The sequence below is a fragment of the Nerophis ophidion genome, linkage group LG26 (genome assembly GCF_033978795.1).
Source record: "Nerophis ophidion isolate RoL-2023_Sa linkage group LG26, RoL_Noph_v1.0, whole genome shotgun sequence".
Lineage (NCBI taxonomy): Eukaryota > Metazoa > Chordata > Actinopteri > Syngnathiformes > Syngnathidae > Nerophis > Nerophis ophidion.
In genome coordinates, this window is record NC_084636.1 from 24,660,990 (window position 1) to 24,681,485 (window position 20,496).

General features: G+C 40.7%; 1 protein-coding gene across 1 annotated transcript in view; it reads left to right on the plus strand.

Annotated features, from left to right (window-relative positions):
- The window catches only part of LOC133543606 (protein unc-13 homolog A-like), a 123,900-nt gene that overhangs the window by 19,795 nt on the left and 83,609 nt on the right, over positions 1 to 20,496 (plus strand). Inside the window, exons 8-15 of the mRNA XM_061888284.1 lie at positions 1,819 to 1,865; positions 1,975 to 2,053; positions 3,519 to 3,593; positions 5,137 to 5,356; positions 7,635 to 7,862; positions 7,937 to 8,078; positions 8,159 to 8,328; positions 8,401 to 8,516. Coding sequence (XP_061744268.1) covers positions 1,819 to 1,865; positions 1,975 to 2,053; positions 3,519 to 3,593; positions 5,137 to 5,356; positions 7,635 to 7,862; positions 7,937 to 8,078; positions 8,159 to 8,328; positions 8,401 to 8,516 — 1,077 coding nt within the window. The remainder of the gene's footprint in view (positions 1 to 1,818; positions 1,866 to 1,974; positions 2,054 to 3,518; positions 3,594 to 5,136; positions 5,357 to 7,634; positions 7,863 to 7,936; positions 8,079 to 8,158; positions 8,329 to 8,400; positions 8,517 to 20,496) is intronic.

A 20,496-nucleotide genomic window follows, 5' to 3' on the forward strand; every position in this document is an offset into this window, starting at 1 on the left:
AATGGAAGAGTTTGGGAACAACAGCAACTCAGCTAAAAAGTGTCCAAAGCACGTAGTGCAAAGAGGTCGCCGACTTTCTGCACAGTCAGCTGCTACATAGCTCTAAACTTCATGTGACCTTCCAATTAGCCCACGTACAGTAGGCAGAGAGCTTCATGGAATGGGTTTCCATGGCCGACCAGCTGCATCTAAGGCAGGGGTCGGGAAGCTTTTTGGCTGAGAGAGCAGTGAAAGCCAAATATTTTAAAATGTATTTCCTTGAGAGCCATATCATATTTTTTTTAACACTGAATACAACGAAGTGCGTGCATTTTTTAAGTAAGACCAATATTTTTAGAGTTTGTAATTCTATTTAATAACATTGTTATTTCTTGAACAGGTGCGGTAGAAAAAAGAAGGATGGATGGATTAAAATGCATGAGAACGTTTTATATTTTGAACGTTATTTTTAACGGGCTTCACGGTGGGAGAGGGGTTAGTGCGTCTGCCTCACAATACGAAGGTCCTGCAGTCCTGGGTTCAATCCCAGGCTCGGGATCTTTCTGTGTGGAGTTTGCATGTTCTCCCCGTGAATGCGTGGGTTCCCTCCGGGTACTCCGGCTTCCTCCCACTTCCAAAGACATGCACCTGGGGATAGGTTGATTGGCAACACTAAATGGGCCCTAGTGTGTGAATGTTGTCTGTCTATCTGTGTTGGCCCTGCGATGAGGTGGCGACTTAGCCAGGGTGTACCCGCCTTCCGCCCGATTGTAGCTGAGATAGGCGCCCCCCGTGACCCCAAAATGGGAATAAGCGGTAGAAATGGATGGACGTTATTTTTAACATCGTGATTACCAGCGGAATTATTCATTACTTACCGTGTTAAACAATGTCAGCTAAGATTTATCTGAGAGCCAGATGCAGTCATCAAAAGAGCCACATCTGGCTCTAGAGCCATAGGTTCTTGATCTAAGCCATACATCACCATGTCCAATGCAAAATGTGGGATGAAGTGGTGGAAAGCACATCGGCACTGGACTCTAGAGCAGTGGAAACGCGTTCTCTTTTCCATCTGGCAATCTGATGGACCAGTCTGGATTTGGAGATTTCCAGGAGAACATTACATTTTGGACTGCATTGTGCAAAGTGTGAAATATGGTGGAGGAGGAGTTATGGTGTAGGGTTGTTTTTCAGGAATTGGGCTTGGCCCCTTAGTTCTAGTGAAAGGATACTAAAACATTTTGGACAATTCCATGCTCCCAACCTTGTGGGAACAGTTTGGATTGGGCCCCTTCCTCTTCCAACATGACTGTGCACCAGTGCACAAAGCAAGATCCATAAAGACATGGATGACAGAGTCTGGTGTGGATGAACTTGACTGGCCTGCACAGAGTCCTGACCTGAACCCGATAGAACACCTTTGGGATGAATTTGAACGGAGACTGAGAGCCAGGCCTTCTTGACCAACATCAGTGTGTGACCTCACCAATGCGCTTTTGGAAGAATGGGTGAAAATTCCTATAAACGCACTCTGCACCCTTGTGGACAGCCTTCCCAGAAGAGTTGAAGCTGTAATAGCTGCAAAAGTTGGACCGACATCATATTGAACCCTATGGGTTAGGAATGGGTTGGCACTTCAAGTTCATATGTGAGTCAAGGCAGGAGGCTAAATACTTTTGGCAATATAGTGTATGTGTACCCAAGCTAAATGTACTGTATGTAATCAGCGCACATGACACAATGATAATCTTCTTAATATTTTAGCAATTGCTCTAATGGTACCCAGCTTGCACCGCATACACCTGTGTTCCCACTTTCATCCTTTGGTGTGGTCTGCAGGCCCGAGGAGAGAGCGTCGGCATCGCCTCTCTGCTATTATCAGCGGGGTGAGTACTGACAACCGTGACAAAGCTTTTCTTCACCTTTTCTAATTGATTCATGCACACTCAGGTTAACAACTGAGCCAATTATAACTGGTGCGTGCTTTCCCTTCAGGATGGGGGGTGCTCTTTACAGCATCGACAGCATGCCAGACCTCAGGAAGAGGAAAGCGATGCCTCTGGTCAGAGATCTGGTGGGTTTAATCTCTTTATACTCCCTCCTGTCCATTTATTGCTCGGCTTCAGCAGCAAGCTATTCTCTTCATGATCTTCCCTTCTTTTCCCTTCCATCTTTCTATGTATTTTAAACTACAATACCTTAACAGAGCGAGCTATGCAAAGATGTAAATAAGCCAATGTAGTTTATTTAAATTGTTTATGCATTTAATACTGTAAATCAGGGGTGTCAAACCCATTTTAGATCGAGGACCACATGGAGAAAAATCTACTCCCAAGTGTGCAGCACGGTACGATAACTTAAAAATAAAGGCCGCTTCAGATTGTTTTCTTTGTTTAAAAATTTAACAGGTATGTTCTAAAAATGTACAAATCGTAATGGTTTTGGGTTTTATTTTACATTTACATGTTGCGGTTAATAGTGTTCTATCTTTATTTGTCGTTATTCATATTTTCTAAATAATTGACGTGATGATCTTCATTAGTCAACTCATTGGTGTTATTTTTCATTCTATCAAGATCAATCAATCAATCAATGTTTACTTATATAGCCCTAAATCACTAGTGTCTCAAAGGGCTGCACAAACCACTACGACATCCTCGGTAGGCCCACATAAGGGCAAGGAAAACTCACACCCAGTGGGACATCGGTAACAATAATGACCCAGTGGGACGTCGGTGACAATGATGACTATGAGAACCTTGGAGAGGAGGAAAGCAATGGATGTCGAGCGGGTCTAACATGATACTGTGAAAGTTCAATCCATAATGGATCCAACACAGTCGCGAGAGTCCAGTCCAAAGCGGATCCAACACAGCAGCGAGAGTCCCGTTCACAGCGGAGCCAGCAGGAAACCATCCCAAGCGGAGGCGGATCAGCAGCGCAGAGATGTCCCCAGCCGATACACAGGCAAGCAGTACATTGCCACCGGATCGGACCGGACCCCCTCCACAAGGGAGAGTGGGACATAGGAGAAAAAGAAAAGAAACGGCAGATCAACTGGTCTAAAAAGGGAGTCAAAAAGGAAGATAAAAAATTACAGGATGTTATTTATGTAGTTTGCTCATTTTCCTCGACTGGTTTACTAACGTGTTTTTTTTTTTACATATGTAGCAGCATCATCTACAGAAATACAAAGAATTGCTATTGCGACATCTAGTGGACACATCTAGAACACCGGTTTCTTTCATTCAAAAACTGACTCATTTTTATACTTAGCACACTCATCCCGCGGGCTGGATAAAATCTGTTCTGTATGTTTGACACCCCTGCTGTAAATAATGTATGATATTTACACATCATGCCATAGATATTTATTTTTTTCAAATCTCCCTTTTTCTTCCCACCTTCATGTTAATGCCGCAGGCTATGGTGAGTGAACACTGCTTGTTTTCTGAATAAATTCCACCAGTCATTATTACCACAATATTATTGCTTAACTGAAATATTTTTGAGGAACTCCCCTCTCTCCTGTCAATCAGTCATTGGTCCAGAGCTCCAGGAAGGCCGGCATTACCTCAGCCCTAACGTCCAGCACACTGCACAACGAAGAACTGGTCAGTAAATCATAATTTAAATAAACATACATACAGTGAAACTGTTGCTATTTAGATATATTTTTTTATAATGTTTGTTTTTATGTTTGTTAATGCCGTATTGTGCTGATCAGCCAAAGCAGCTATGCTAAAATGTTACACTTCCTGTTCTATTGTTGTCATTGTTTGCCTTTGTAAAAACATCGAAACAAAAAAATTAACTACTTGTGAAGTTACTTCTTTAGCGGCAAATTGAACTGTGTGCATGTTTCTTTTGGAGGACATTTTCCTCCCAAATATTGAACACCTTCTGAATTGTCCAACCTCAGAGGTGTTCAACATTAGTTCCTCCGTATGAAACATTGGCCGTGTGATGGGTGATGAGCCAAGGAGATGCCAAGAGCAATCGTTGAACAAAAAGCTTTATTTTGTTTCAGCGAGCCTCTGACTAGAACTGCAGCTCTAGGAGAAGAATTGCCAAATCCCTTCATTCTGCTGTCCTGTCGGACAACTGTTGTTTAAATACCTTTACTGTAGACCAGTGGTTCTCAAATGGGGTTACGCGTACCCCTGGGGGTACTTGAAGGTATGCCAAGGGGTACTTCAGATTTTTCAAAAATATTCTAAAAATAGCAATAATTCAAAAATCCTTTATAAATATGTTTATTGAATAATATTTCAACAAAATATGAATGTAAGTTCATAAACTGGGAAAAGAAATACAACAATGCAATATTCAGTGTTGACAGCTAGATTTTTTGTGGACATCTTCCATAAATATTGATGTTAAAGATTTCTTTTTATGTGAAAAAATGTTTAGAATTAAGTTCATGAATCCAAACGGCTCTCTATTACGATCCCCAAAGAGGGCACTTTAAGTTGATGATTACTTCTATGTGTAGAAATCTTTATTTAGAATTGAATTACTAGTTATTTTTATACCTTTTTTTTCCAAATAGTTCAAGAAAGACCACTACAAATGAGCAATATTTTGCACTGTTGTGCAATTTAAAAAATCAGAGACTGATGACATAGTGCTGTATTTCACTTTTTTATCTCTTTTTTTCAACCAAAAATGCTTTGCTCTGATTAGGGGGTACTTGAATTTAAAAAATGTCCACAGGGGGTACATCACCGAAAAAAGGTTGAGAACCACTGCTGTAGACCACCACTCTTTGTGGGTCTAGTCTTGGTGCCGATCAGTCTGGTTAACACCCAGTTTGCTGCTTAGTCTATTTTCTGTGAATGATTTGGGTCCGGTAACCTTCGACCCCTGTCCTCTGTCCCTTTTTTTGTGGACCTTCTACCGGATGTTGCTAAGGTCTCTAATCTTCCTTCTTAACCCGACACCTACTTCCTTGTGGGATTCCCACTATCTTGAGAACTGTCTGCAGCACTGCGGACGGACACGTGCCCTTTCACCTTGGTAGAAAACACTGTTTAAAGTACTATGTGACCAAATAAAAACACATGCTACTTCCAATCCTATCAGAAAATTATGCCTGATAAAATTAACCACACAACAAAACTTTAACCCTCAAGACTACCACGTCTTCCTTTGCAGAAGAGTCATGTCTACAAGAAGACCCTCCAGGCTCTCATCTATCCCATCTCCTGCACGACTCCGCACAATTTCGAGGTTTGGACGGCCACCACCCCTACCTACTGCTACGAGTGCGAGGGTCTGCTGTGGGGCATCGCTCGGCAGGGCATGCGCTGCACAGAGTGCGGGGTCAAATGCCACGAGAAATGCCAGGATCTGCTCAATGCTGACTGTCTGCAAAGTAAGAAAGATAACTCTCAGACATGGTCCTTGTGGGCAACAATATAGCACAAATATTCCCAACAGATATGAATTATACATTCATATCCGAACCTCATGTTCAATTTTATTGTTTCTCTTCTGGAGGGGATATTAAAAACTATTCTTCTTTTGCTGACATCCACCTCGGTTACTCAGCGTTTTATAGCTCTGCAAACGTGTCCCTCATGAAATGTGATTTCATTTACTTCCCTCTCCTTGTTTTTTGTGCTGGACTTCACCAGGCAATGTTAAATGCACTCACCGGCCTCAACATTAGATACACCTGCTAAAAAATAGAGAGAGCTGATTTTAAAAAAAGTTTTTTTTTTTCAAAGACTGTTTAGGACTAATTTTCCAGGACTTTGTTTTAAATGGCGCTGTAGGAATGTGCTAATTTGAATTCAAACTGTTAAAAAAACACAACATTTTCGTGGAAGTATTAATTAAGGTGCAGATTGTAAAAATATTTTATACTTTTTGCCGTTACAGTCTGCTCCGATTGGGGCCATTTGACCTATCAAATCCACATGATGGAATTGCAGTGAAAAAAGTATTGGAGGTGGTCACACCCACTTTGTAATGTGCATTACCGCCACCTACAGGACTGGAGTGAAACACTATTGTCCAACTCTTGCATTGGATCTTATTTGATTGGTGTACCCAACAATATGTCCTGTACTTTAATTAACAGCCCTTTCTTATGCCAGTGCATTGCACAAACCCCAAAACCAGTGAAGTTGGCACGTTGTGTAAATCGTAAATAAAAACAAAATACAATGATTTGCAAATCTTTTTAACCTATACTAAATTGAATAGACTGCAAAGACAATATACTTAACGTTCAAACTACAGAAATGTATTTTTTGCTAATATTAGCTCATTTGGAATTTGATCCCTGCAACATGTTCTAAAAAAGTTGGCACTAGTGCCAAAAAAGACTGAGGTAGTTGAGGAATGCTCGTCAAACACTGATATGGATCATCCCACAGGTGAATAGGCTAATTGGGAACAGGTGGGTGCCATGATTGGGTATAAAAGCAGCTTCCATGAAATGCTCAGTCATTCACAAAAAAGGATGGGGCGAGGGTCACCATTTTGTGAACACGTGTGAGCAAATTGTCCAACAGTTTAAGAACAATATTTCTCAACGAGCTATTGCAAGGAATTTAAGGATTTCACCATCTATGGTCCGTAATTTAATCAAAAGGTTCAGAGAATCTTTAGAAATCACTGCACGTAAACGATGATATTACGGACCTTTGAGCCCTCAGGTGGTACTGCATGAAAAAGCGACATCAGTGTGTAAAAGATATCACCACATGGGCTCAAAAACACTTCAGAAAACTACTGTCAGTAACTACAGTTTGTCTCTACATCTGTAAGTGCAAGTTAAAACTCAACAATGCAAAGCAAAAGCCATTTATCAACAACACCCGGAAATGCTGGGGCCGAGCCCATCTAAGATGGATTGATGCAAATTGGAAAAGTGTTCTGGGGTGTGACAAGTACACATTTCCAATTGTTTTTGGAAACTGTGGACGTCATGTCCTCCGGACCAAATAGTAAAAGAACCATTGTTATAGGCACAAAGTTCAAAAGCGAGCATCTGTGATGGTATGGGGGTGTATTAGTGCCCAAGGCACATCTGTGAAGGCACCATTAATAATACATACAGATTTTGGAGCAACTTTTGTTGCCATTCAAGCAACGTTGTCAATACCAAGCCACGTATTATAACAGCGTGGCTTCATAATAAAAGAGTGTGGGTACTATACTGGCCTGCCTGTAGTCCAAACCTTTCTCCCATTGAAAACGTGTGGCACATTGTGAAGCTTAAAATACCACAACGGAGACCCCGGACTGTTGAACAACTTAAGCTGTACATCAAGCAAGAATGGGAAATAATTCCACCTGAAAAGCTTCAAAAATTGGTCTCCTCAGTTCCCAAACGTTTACAGAGTGTTGTTAAAAGGAAAGGCCATATAACACAGTGGTAAAAATGCCCCTAAGCCAACTTTTTTGCAATGTATTGCTGCCAATAAACTCTAAGGTAATTAATATTTGTCCCAAAAAAATAGTTTTTGAGATTCGAACATTAAATGTCTTGTCTTTGCAGTCTATCCAGTTAAATTTAAGTTAAAACGGATTTGCAAATCATTGTATTCTGTTTTAAATTTACGAATTACACAACGTGCCAACTTCACTGGTTTTGGGGTTTGTAAATGTGTCATTCTTTCTCCCTTTTGCCCACTGACCAGGGGCCGCGGAGAAGAGCTCCAAACATGGCGCGGAGGACCGAACTCAGAACATCATCATGGTCCTCAAAGACCGCATGAAAATCCGCGAGAGGAACAAACCGGAGATCTTTGAGCTCATTCAGGAGGTCTTCTCTGTCCCCAAGCCAACCCACGGCACGCAGATGAAGCAGATCAAACAGAGCGTGCTCGACGGCACATCCAAGTGGTCGGCCAAGATTAGCATCACAGGTGAGCGGCTAGATTGGACTGAAGTTAGTCAACGCTGTGACATCACACGCACTTATTCTTATTCCCTCTTCCAGTGTTGTGCGCCCAAGGTTTACAAGCCAAGGATAAAACTGGTTCTAGTGATCCCTATGTCACCGTCCAGGTTGGAAAGACCAAAAAGAGGACCAAAACCATCTATGGCAACCTCAACCCTGTCTGGGAGGAGACTTTCAATTTGTAGGTCCTCACCTAAAACAATAATCTGATATTTTTAAACCGTGTCTAAGGAACTCTTGGATTTTGTCGTGTGCGTGCAGCGAATGCCACAATTCTTCTGACCGCATCAAGGTGCGCGTGTGGGACGAGGACGACGACATTAAGTCCAGAGTGAAGCAGAAGTTCAAGCGCGAGTCTGACGACTTCCTGGGGCAAACCATCATCGAGGTCCGCACGCTGAGTGGGGAGATGGACGTGTGGTACAACTTGGGTGAGTCGCACTGCAGTGTGATGTCACCCAGTGACTTCTAACATCCCTCTGCTGGTCTTTCGCTTTCGTCAGACAAGCGCACTGACAAATCAGCTGTGTCGGGGGCCATTAGGATGCACATCAATGTAGAGATCAAGGGCGAGGAGACGGTCGCTCCATACCACGTTCAATACACCTGTTTGCATGAGGTAAGATCAGTGGGCCCCTGTTCAGCAATAAGTTCCTGACCTTTCCTCCTATCTTTCTTCCTAAGTGATTTCCTAATAGTAGTCCATTCAAATTCATGACGTGTTCTTAAACGGCCAAATTGTTCCCACCTGATGCTCTTAAGTTGCTCAATGCCAAATGGTTAGCGTGTGCGTATCTATCATAATTTGCATATAAACACACCCTTATTTCCCCGATATGCATATGTAAACACTCTTAATTCCGTAATTTGCATAGGTAAACACCCTTAATTCCCCATATAGGGGCACAATTCCGGCGGAAAAGCTGAACATCAAACACGCGGAGAAAACAAAAAACAGATTGCAAAAAAGAAATTCGTATTATCCCGCGGGGGAATATAGAATGTCAAAACGTAAGTTTAAGAAAGGGGGGACTGCTGAGGTATCCTAAAGAGTTCGAATAAATATTCGTCACTTCGAGCAAATAGGTCTACATAGTCGTGAAATATGCGCTCCCTCCCCAGTTTTTTTAGTAAAACTTTGGTAAACTATGAAACCGCACCCTTTGATGGATTGTTGGCGCATTAAAAATACGAGTAGTATTATGTTGTGTGTGTATAAGGAACACAGAATGGCACTTATTAGCAGACATATTACCTGCCGTTTTGTTTCGCAATATTATGCAAAAGCAACTTTTCTTTCTGGTACCTGCTGCAGTGTATTTGGGATCAACATAAGTCCTGAAAATGTGCGCGTCTCCGTCATTGTAGTCCGTGGCGCCACCGTAGTCATAAGCTTCCACTTTTTTTCGACCTTTTTATGGGACATTCATCTTCCGCTGTTAGCATTTCTAATATAAAGTAGCATAACGTTCTTACTTATATCTGTCAGTAGACCAGCCATCAAAGCGCTAATAACTGTAGCGGGTTTACATCATTCACCCATGGAACTTTAGTTATTAGAGGGTTCTGGTCGGATGGCTTTTCACTGGACACATTTCCGGCGTTGATGTTGCTTTATTGAGCCACGGATGATACGATGCTGCTCCGTTATTGACTTAAGTAAAGTCTGTATGTCATTAAAACAGTCAGCTCCATCTTTTAAAACTCCTTCCACTCCCGTCCTTGCACGCTACACCGCTGCAACAAAGATGACGGGGAGAAGACGCTGTCGAAGGCGAGCCACGTAATTAAGACCGCCCACAAAACGGCGCATCCTGAAGAGATGCTCAGAAAGCTACTAGAAAATGATCTGTAAAACACAATCTATGCAACATTTTGACCATGTAATCACCATTACATGTTATGTAGACCACAAGGAAGTGTTTTCCATTAAGAAAAAATCATAATATGACCCCTTTAATGCGCCGTATAACCCGGTGCGCCTTTTGTATGAAAAAAAGACCTGGCTAGACCCACTCATCGGCAGTGCGCCTTATAATCCGATGCGCCCTATGGTCCAAAAAATAATGTATACTAGTGGTGTTCTTCAAGGTTTCATTTATGTCCTTTCTTTTTCATCATTTGGGCAATTGAACTGGTGACCCACAAGTTAAGTTCAAAATTATTGTGAGAGACGTGCATGTTTGCAGCAGATTATTTAAACTCTAGATCAGGGGTGGGCAATACGTCGATCGCGAGCTACCGGTCGATCGCGGAGGGTGTGTCAGTCGATCGCAAGCCAGGCATTAAAAAAAATAGATATAAAAATGAGCAATCATCAATCTTCACAAAGACTCCACTTTCGTCAGTTGTTTGACATTCTCAGCACCCGAGGACCTGGTGAGATGACGCTGGCTGCTGCAAGCTCATTATTAAGAAAAAATCACTGACAGGACAGAGAGAAACACTTTTTATTTCAACAGACTCTTGGGCCGTACCTGCTTTCAAAATTCTAAAGACCGACTGCACAGTTCCTGTCTTCACCATAAAAGCCCTGCTTCATCCTGGCTGTGCTAACAAAATAAGAGTTTCAGAAGGCTAGCGTGCACAAGCTAGCAAGCTACGGGTTTTTGATGCCAATGTATTTCTTATAAAGTTGTTGCACCTTTCCTACTTCCGGCGCCTAGACCGTAGTCAAGGAGCGCAGGGGAGACACTTCTCCATGGCCAATGGATTCTCGGGGTGGGTCTTCACAATTCTGGACTCTATGGCAAAATGACGAGTCCAGTGATTAGTTGCAAATTGTGGCTTTTTATTTCCGTCTTGCACACAGTCAAAATCCACACAAAAACAGACCGCTCCCTCTCCTCTCTTGCCCACACATTCACTGACGTCACTCACCTGCTGTCACACATTAAAGGGCCACACACACACATATGCTACTCTCATAACAAAGTGTTTAAAAAGCAGTATGCAAGTTGGACAAATGAGATGCCAAATCCAACCACTTTCTTGTGGTATTAGACAGAAAGGAGGACTTCTTTTCACCTCCATTTGAAAATGCAGACGTTATCAGCACCACTGTCTGATTCCAATCAATGCAAGTCATCAGAATCAGGTAATACACCAACTTATATTCTTGTCTTCATGAAAGAAAGGAATCTACCGGTATATGTGTTAAACATGCTTGTATTATCATTAAACACCATTAACCTGTTAACAAAAATGTCTCTTTCATAAATAAATAAATATAAATAATAAATATGAAAGGTAGATCTCCTAGACTTGGTGAATTGAAAAGTAGTTCGCCTGCAGAAAATTTGTGGCCACCCCTGCTCTAGATGGTCTACGGATGTTCTCATCCATCCAGGTCATTGTATTCTCAGGGCATTCAATCGATCGCAACTGGACTGTTTGGGTTGTCTTTGAAGACATTTTGCCAAATAGGCTTCATCAGTTCATGTTTGTAGACTTGGATCGGTCAGATCTAAGTCCATAAGACATCTTCTAAAGCAGTGGTGACAAACTCCTTTTAGCTGAGGGTCCGTTTGGAGGAAAATCTGTGCACACACGGGCCGGACTATTAAAATCATGGCATTAAAACTAAAAAATAAAGACAACTGCTGTTTGTTTTCTTTGTATTACTTTTACAAACACATTCTGAAAATATTACAATAGAAATATAGAAAGAAATACAAGCAGCGGTAAAGTTTAGATCCATGAAGAAAAGAAGAAAGTAAATACATTTTTATAACTGAATAAATTTACATATGCATAAAAATGGGTTCTCTTTTGTATTTTTTTGTTCAATGAGTTAAGTAACATTTATGACAAGCTTTTTCCAAAACACAATATAGAATGTGAGATATAACATGATAATGCATTTATTGTTTGTTTTCAAAACGGCTACAAAAAAGTGGGACCCCAAAAATTTACTGTGGGACCCCATTTTTATGGCTTTATCCAGGGACCCCATTTTTAAAATTCTTAGCGCCAACGCTGATGGAGTGTTGGTGCCTACAAAACAACAGCAGCAGCGGCTGTGGCCTGCGGGCCGGTTCTAATGCTACCATACCATACCAACTTTATTTATAAAGCCCTTTAAAAACAACCACAGTTGAAAAACAAAGGGCTGTACACCACAAAGAAATACAGTAAAATTTTTCGTACTTATCAAATATCATCCCGGGGGCTATAGATAATTCATTCGTGGGCCGGATATGGCACGCGGGCCCTGACTTTGAAACCCCTGTTCTAAAGTGTCTCGTAAGACAAACCAAGCAGTCCAGTTGCAATCGATTGAATGCCCTAAGAACACTAGAGTGCTTTCAAAGAGATGATCTTTGACTAACTTTTTTGCAGTATGTCCTTAAAAACAACAGAGCGCTCCTGTAACTCTGACACAATAAATAAACCAAAATCAAATGTGTACTGTAGAGTCGTGTTTTTCAACATTTTTTGAGCCAAGGCACATTTTTTGCATCCAAAAAATCCGGAGGCGCACCACCAGCAGAAATCATTAAAAAACTAAACTTAGTTGACACTAAAGAGTCGTCATCGCAATTGTTGGATATGACTTTAAACCATAACCTAGCATGCATCAATGTAGCTCTTGTCTCAAAGTAAGTGTACTGTCACCACCTGTCACATCACTCTCTGACTCATTTTGACTTCTTTGCTGTTTTGCGGTGTGTAGTGTTCTAGTTCTTGTCTTGTGCTCCCATTTTGGTGTTTTTTTCCCTTTTTTGTTGGTATTTTCCTCTAGAAGTTTCATGTCTTCCTTTTGAGCGATATTTCCCGCGTCTACTTTGTTTTAGCAATGAAGAATATTTCAGTTGTTTTTATCCTTCTTCGTGGGGATATTGTTGATTGTCATGTCATGTTCGGATGTACTTTGCGGACGTCTTGTTTGCTCCACAGTAAGTCTTTGCTGTCGTCCAGCATTCTGTTTTTGTTTACTTTGCAGCCAGTTCGGTTTTAGTTTAGTTCTGCATTGCCTTCCTTAAACTTCAATGCCTTTTCTTAGAGGCACTTACCTTGTTTGTTCTAGTTTTAAGCAATAGACACCTTTTTACTTGCACACTGCCTCCCGCTGTTTCCGACATCTACAAAGCGATTAGCTACCTGCTGCCACCTACTGATACGGAATTGTATTACACGCTTACTCTGCCTGATCTCTAGACAGCACTGACTCAACAACACGTTTGCAGACTCTACTTACCGGTTTGCAAAAAATATCTTTAAACCAAATAGGTGAAACGAGATAATCTCCCACGGAACATTAGTGGTTGAAAAACACTGCTGAAGAGGACACTGGTTTTCTGGAAAATATACAATAAGACTAATAGTGAAGGGAGAAGTCCTTAGCCTTCTGGAAATGTGGCCCCAACACAATTTAGTTAAGTATCCCAAACCTGTTCACTGCAATAATGACAATAAAACTCTATTCTATTCTGACCTAAGAGAGTGTCAGTCATGTCAGCTTTACCAAATTTCTAAAAAAAAATGAAGAACATTTTATTTTTCTCTTTGTGGGTTGAGAATTGACCTGTTAACAGGTTCTGCTGCATATTACAGGGTGTAATGTGCTTTTGACCCTGAACACAGTGTACGGTGTGTAGAAAATGGATGAATGGTGTTACACCACCAACGGAGTCTATTAATTGGGTGTAGCTCTTTACTAATGATCAGTTCTGTGATGGATCTTCGACTAAATGCACTTCACTTGAGAGATGTCTTTGTTCAAGTGAGATAAAGGGCACATCTTGACAGCATAGACCACAAAGACATTTCCGCTCATTCTGGCTGTGGAAAACTCTACTGATTGATTGTGGACCATTCACTGCCTGGAATGGAGTCATTACTCAACTCATTACTCTCCGGAGCACATTAGCTGAATCTTAAACAAGAAATAACCGCAATTATTATTGCGGTGCGTCAGTGGTAGTATACTGCATGGTAAAATTGGATTGTTTTAACACAGCATAATACTTTAGAGCAGGGGTGTCAAACGTACAATCCGCGGGCCGGTTCAGGCCCGCGGGATGAGTTTGATAAGGATAAAAATTTGCCGAAATTTTTGAATGAAAGAAACTGCTGTTCTAAATGTGTCCACCAGATGTCACAATAGAAATTATTTGTATCTTGATACTATATATGTAAAAAACAAAACAAAAAAAACACGTTTGTGCACAAGTCGAGGAAAATGAGCAAACTACATAAATAACATCCTGTAATTTGATTTTGATTTAATTTTTTTTGTCGTGATAAATTTAAAGTTAACATCAATGAGTTGACTGATTAACATTATCACATATTGTATTCAGAAAGTATAAATAACGACAAATATAAAATACTATTCACTGAAAAAAAACAAAAAAAACATGATTTGTAAATTTTTAGAATGTCCATCCATTATCTTCCGCTTATCCGAGGTCGGGTCGCGGGGTCAGCAGCCTAAGCAGGGAAGCCCAGACTTCCCTCTGCCTAGCCACTTCGTCTAGCTCTTCCCGGGGGATCCCGAGGCGTTCCCAGGCCAGCCGGGAGACATAGTCTTCCCAACGTGTCCTGGGTCTTCCCCGTGGCCTCCTACCGGTTGGACGTGCCCTAAACACCTCCCTAGCGAGGCGTCCAGGTGGCATCCTGACCAGATGCCCGAGCCACCTCATCTGGCTCCTCTCGATGTGGAGGAGCAGCGGCTTTACTTTGAGTTCCTCCCGGATGGCAGAGCTTCTCACCCTATCTCTAAGGGAGAGCCCCGCCACACGGCAGAGGAAACTCATTTCGGCCGCTTGTACCTGTGATCTTATCCTTTCGGTCATGACCCAAAGCTCATGACCATAGGTGAGGATGGGAACGTAGATCAACCGGTAAATTGAGAACTTTGCCTTCCGGCTCAGCTCCTTCTTCACCACAACGGATCAGTACAACGTCCGCATTACTGAAAACGCCGCACCGATCCGCCTGTCGATCTCACGATCCACTCTTCCCCCACTCGTGAACAAGACTCCGAGGCACTTGAACTCCTCCACTTGGGGCAGGGTCTCCTCCCCAACCCGGAGATGGCACTCCACCCTTTTCCGGGAGAGAACCATGGACTCGGACTTGGAGGTGCTGATTCTCATTCCGGTTGCTTCACACTCTACTGCGAACCGATCCAGTGAGAGCTGAATATCCCGGCCAGATGAAGCCATCAGGACCACATCATCTGCAAAAAGCAGAGACCTAATCCTGCGCCCACCAAACCGGAACCCCTCAACGCCTTGACTGTGCTTGTTCTATTTTTAAACAAAGAAAACAATCTCAAGTTGTCTTTTAAGTTATTGGGCTGTGATTTTACCAGTCCGGCCCACTTGGGAGTAGATTTTTCCTCCATGTGGCCCCCCATCTAAAATTAATTTGACACCCTCATATGCAAGGAAGGATCTGCTTTGTGTCTGCTTATATCCTACTTAACTTTCGCCAGTCCCACTAGACATACCAAGAAGCTTCTTCATAAATGTATTTTAAAACTCATGATAGGAAGTTGCCATTTGTTACATGTACTTGTTACATCTTTGTTGCATGGGACAATGCACATTAATAAACATATAAAATGTAAAGGTGCCATTTCGTAACCAAAAACTAGGCTCCATCTGCAGTCCGCGCCAGGTTGATGACCTAAGATCGGGGCAGATGAGGAACAAAGTGACCATACTTGTTAAAGTGCATAAGGCAGATGGAGACGTGCTAAATTGTTGCATATAATAATTGTGCTGAATGAAGAAGATACACATCTCCTTTGGCCTATAAGTTAAACTCACATAGTCCTATTACACAAGAAGTTAGCAATACCAGATATATTTATGCATGGAAAATTGGACCAAAAAATAGCTAACATTAGAATCAGAATAGTTTTTATTTGTCCTTTCCAACATGTACAAGACACATCAGAACTGAATTGACATTTTCGGCACAGTCCCGCCAAGAGCAGACATACGTTACAGGGGGGGGACAAGACGAGACCGCCGACGGATCAGCCGGTTACAGCGCTCCTTAAAAAGATAAGAAAAGGGTGACACTAGGGGGGGGAGTGTAAAAAAATATCAGTCCAAGGCTAGACCCTCAGGAGGCGTCTAGCCTGAGTCCAAGGAAAAAACCTCACATAGCATGGCACACATTAAACATACATATATCACACCAACTTTCAACAGAGGGAGGGGTGGGTTTGCTTAGGCCCGCTGTTCGCTCTGTAGCGCCGCTCAGCCATCCACAACCCCAGAGGAGATAAGCGGTGGTGAGGGTGTTGATTCAAGGGTAGGGGTCATGTGTGTGCGTATATGCGCAATTAACTCTGGAGAGGTAGTGAATGTTTTTGTATGGCTGTGGCCGATAAAGTTCGGCTACAGATGTTGTTGACAAAAAGGAAGGTAAAAGCGTCTATCTTGAGGAGTCTTTGGGAGATTTCCTTCAGAACAGCCTGTTCCATGCCAAGGCCATTCAGGGAGTCCAAATCGTAGATAAAAAGTTGTTTTCCTTCGAGAAAACAAAATATTGACTTATCTTCTCTGTTGTCCATGCTGGATCTCTTTCAGTTCCAATTAATTATTCCTTCTCTGCAAACTTTTCCAAGATGAGATCCATTTTGCGATTCAACTCAGAAATCGCACAAGTCTGTGTTCCCACAGCCCGACCCAATCCTTCCATTGCGTTGAACAGCCGTTGGGCCCCTTGAGTGGCTGCCATCGTCTTCCCAATTTGTCGATACACCAGAGCAATGCCCAGCCCAATCAGCAAGTGCCCCGTGATCACAGCTCCAAATAGGTAGATGTCTTCGACGTCCTCGATGGAAAGAGCTGAGAGGCACATGATCCTCCATGAGTTCCAGGAGTCCCGCACTTAACCCGCAGCGATGGTTCCATCAGGGCAGCCAGGCTCCCCCGAACCTCTTTTTCTTGTCGAAAAGACTGTGTCAATTGCGTTAAGAGTCCAGCTGATCATATTCATAATGAAATTTGGATTAGAGGACAACGCTTGTAAGAGGCTTGTAAAAAGTTCAGACAAGGACAAAGACAAAGAGAGCAAGCAGAGATATTTCATATCTACATATACATATGGGTTGTACTGTATAGCTTTTCTACCTTCAAGGTACTCAAAGTGCTTTGACACTATTTCCACATTCACACACACATTCACACACTGATGGAGGGAGCTGCCATGCAAGGCACTAACCAGCACCCATCAGGAGCAAGGGTGAAGTGTCTTGCCCAGGACACAACGGACGTGACGAGGTTGGTACTAGGTGGGGATTGAACCAGGGACCCTCGGGTTGCGCACGGCCACTCTTCCACTGCGCCACGTGTTTGTTTGTCAAGTGTGTGATTATTTATTCATTGTGTGATTATTTATTCATGTCAAACACATAATCACACATTTGACATAAACAAATATAGTAAACATTTGACAAACAAATACATATAATAAACATTGGACATAAACAAACATATAATAAACATTTGACATAAACAAACATAAACATTTGACATAAACAAACACATATAATAAACATTTGTCATAAACAAGCACATTTAATAAACATTCGACATAAACAAACAAAAATTGGACATATGCAAACACATAATAAACATTTGACATAAACACATATAATAAACATTTGACACAAACAAACATATAATAAACATCTGACATAAACAAAAACACATAAACATTTGACATAAACAAACACATAATAAATATTTGACATAAACAAACACATAATAAACATTTCACATAAACAAACACATAATAAATATTTGAAATATATGAAATATTGCACAAAATATGAATAGGAATGGAAATCGAAATCCATAGAAATATTTGGGAGCTAATAGCAAGTATTTTGAGCTTTATTTTATATCCATGCTCTTCTCCTTAAATGTGATGTATCACCTATAACCCATCAGATACTGAGTTAAAACCAAAAGTCTATAGAGAGGTTTTTTTTCCTAAGGAAAAGGCTAGGGGCTCCCACCAATTGAACGCTATGGTGAGATTTTTCATGTGTTCATTATTCACGCATTTTTTTGCCATATTTATCTGCCACCCATGGAAGGCCGGTCCGTGACAATAATGCCTACATTAAACCGGTCCCTGGAGCGAAAAATGTTGGGGACCCTTGCTATACAGGAACACACTTGCACTATATTGCACTGCAAAAACTGAAATCTAAGTAAAATTAAATATCTCAAACAAGGGTGATATTTGCTTATTTTCTGTCTAATAAGATAATTATTTTCACTCAGCAGATTTTACTTGTTTTAAGGGTTTTGGTCCTAAATTATCTCAATAAGATATTACAGCTTGTTGCTGAGATTTGATGACCTATATTGAGTAAAACATTCTTGAAACTAGAATATCAACTGTCAAAGCTAAAAAAACAAAAAAAACAATCAGATATAAAACTAATTTTTTTAAATAATAATTTCTTATTTCAAGCCTGAAAAAAAAATCATGACTTTGACACAATTGTGTCTCATATTAAAACAGATGACAGCCAAATGGACTTTGCTGTTTTATTTACAATGAAACGAGAAAATACATACTCACAGAGGTGGTAGAGTAGCCAGAAATTGTACTCAAGTAAGAGTACTGTTACTTTAGAGATTTATTACTCAAGTAAAAGTAAGGAGTAGTCATCCAAATATTTACTTGAGTAAAAGTAAAAAGTATGTTGTGAAAAAACTACTCAAGTACTGAGTAACTGATGAGTAACCTGATTACGGCAACAAATAATGCACAAAAACATAAAAATAGCAATGAGCAAATTCAGAGCCAGGAATATCTCTTAAGCAACTAAAACAATAATATATATTAAATAATAATATATTAAGATAAAAAACATAAGGCAAATTGAGCCACAATAACTTAACAGCACCATAGGCTCAGTAGGCATTTATTGATTGATTGATTGATTGATTGATTGATTGATTGATTGAAACTTGTATTAGTAGATTGTACAGTACATATTCCCTACGATTGACCACTAAATGGTAACACCCCAATACGTTTTTCAACGTTAATCAATTACTTAATAAATGACCAAGTCGAGGTGATCTACCTCATATATACATACACACACATATCATATACATATATATATATATATACATACATACATAAATGTATATATACAGTATATAATTTATAGTTTATTTTGCTGTTTTTGTTGAAATGTTAAAGGTGTTTTAATGAATATACATGCATGTTTAACACATAGATTCCTATCTTTCATGAAGACAAGAATTCAAGTTGGTGTATTACCTGATTCTGATGACTTGCATTGATTGGAATCAGACAGTATAGTGCTGATAATGTCCACATTTTCAAATGGAGGAGAAAACAAGTTCCTCTTTTCTGTTTAATACCACATGAAAGTCGTTGGTTTTTGGCATCTTATTTGTCCAGCTTCCATATTCGTTTTTTATACACTTTACAAGAAATACATTGGCGGCAAACTCCGTAGCTTGCTCGCTTGTTTGCGCTGGCTTTCGGAGACTCTTATTTTGTTAGCGCAGGCGCGATGAAGCGGCACTTTTATTATGACGACAGGAACTGTGCGATCAGTCTTTAGGCTTTTGACGGGAAGTACGGTTGAAATAAAAAGTGTCTTTTTTCCTTTACACTTGTTATCGATTGATTGAAACTTTTATTAGTAGATTGCACAGTACAGTACATATTCTGCACAATTGACCACTAAATGGTAACACCCCAATAAGTTTTTCAACTTTTTTAGGTCGGATCACGTGACCGCCTGGTTTTGTTTGATTGGTCCAACGTCACCAATGACTGCATTTGATTGGTGAAACGCAGGCATGCATAGTTCCTACTTTGAATGGGTGTCTGACAAAATCAAAACAAACAAAACGTGCATTAACAGATCGATAAAAAAAAAGTAGCGAGTAACGAGCTGATTGTAGATAAATGGAGCGGAGTAAAAGTAGCGTTTCTTCTTTATAAATATACTCAAGTAAAAGTATGTTGCATAAAAACTACTCTTAGAAGTACAATTTATCCCAAAAGTTACTCAAGTAGATGTAATGGAGTAAATGTAGCGCGTTACTACCCACCTCTGCATACTCATATAGTAATACAGTTGTCATTAGTGAGAATATACTGTACTTATTTTAATGTATGTTTGGAGTTCATTGAGGTTAGCTAATTTTACTGGTTTTGGAAAGTCTTAATAAGCCAAATTGTCTTGTTCTATTGGCAGATATTTTGCATAGTTCAAATAAAATACCCCTAATTTTAATTTTTTTTCTTGTTTTTTGTACAAAAAGGTCAATTTTTCGGCGTATTTAAAATTCAATAAACCCACTTCAGCAATTAATACATATCTTACGTGGTACTGTCAAAATTAAAATAATTGTAAAAAGAAAGAAAATATTTAAACTCACAATTTGTAGCACCCATCCGACGCCGTGTAAGTCAGTGGTACCATCGTAGTCGTGTGAAAGTGGCGAAAAAACCATTTCTCCGCCAGTGTCGTACCAAAATGTGATTGGCTGCCAGAAAATTGACTTCCTTCGCGGAAGCGCGCCCCGCTCGCTAAACCCGCATTGCTCGGCTCTGTCTGTCCACAC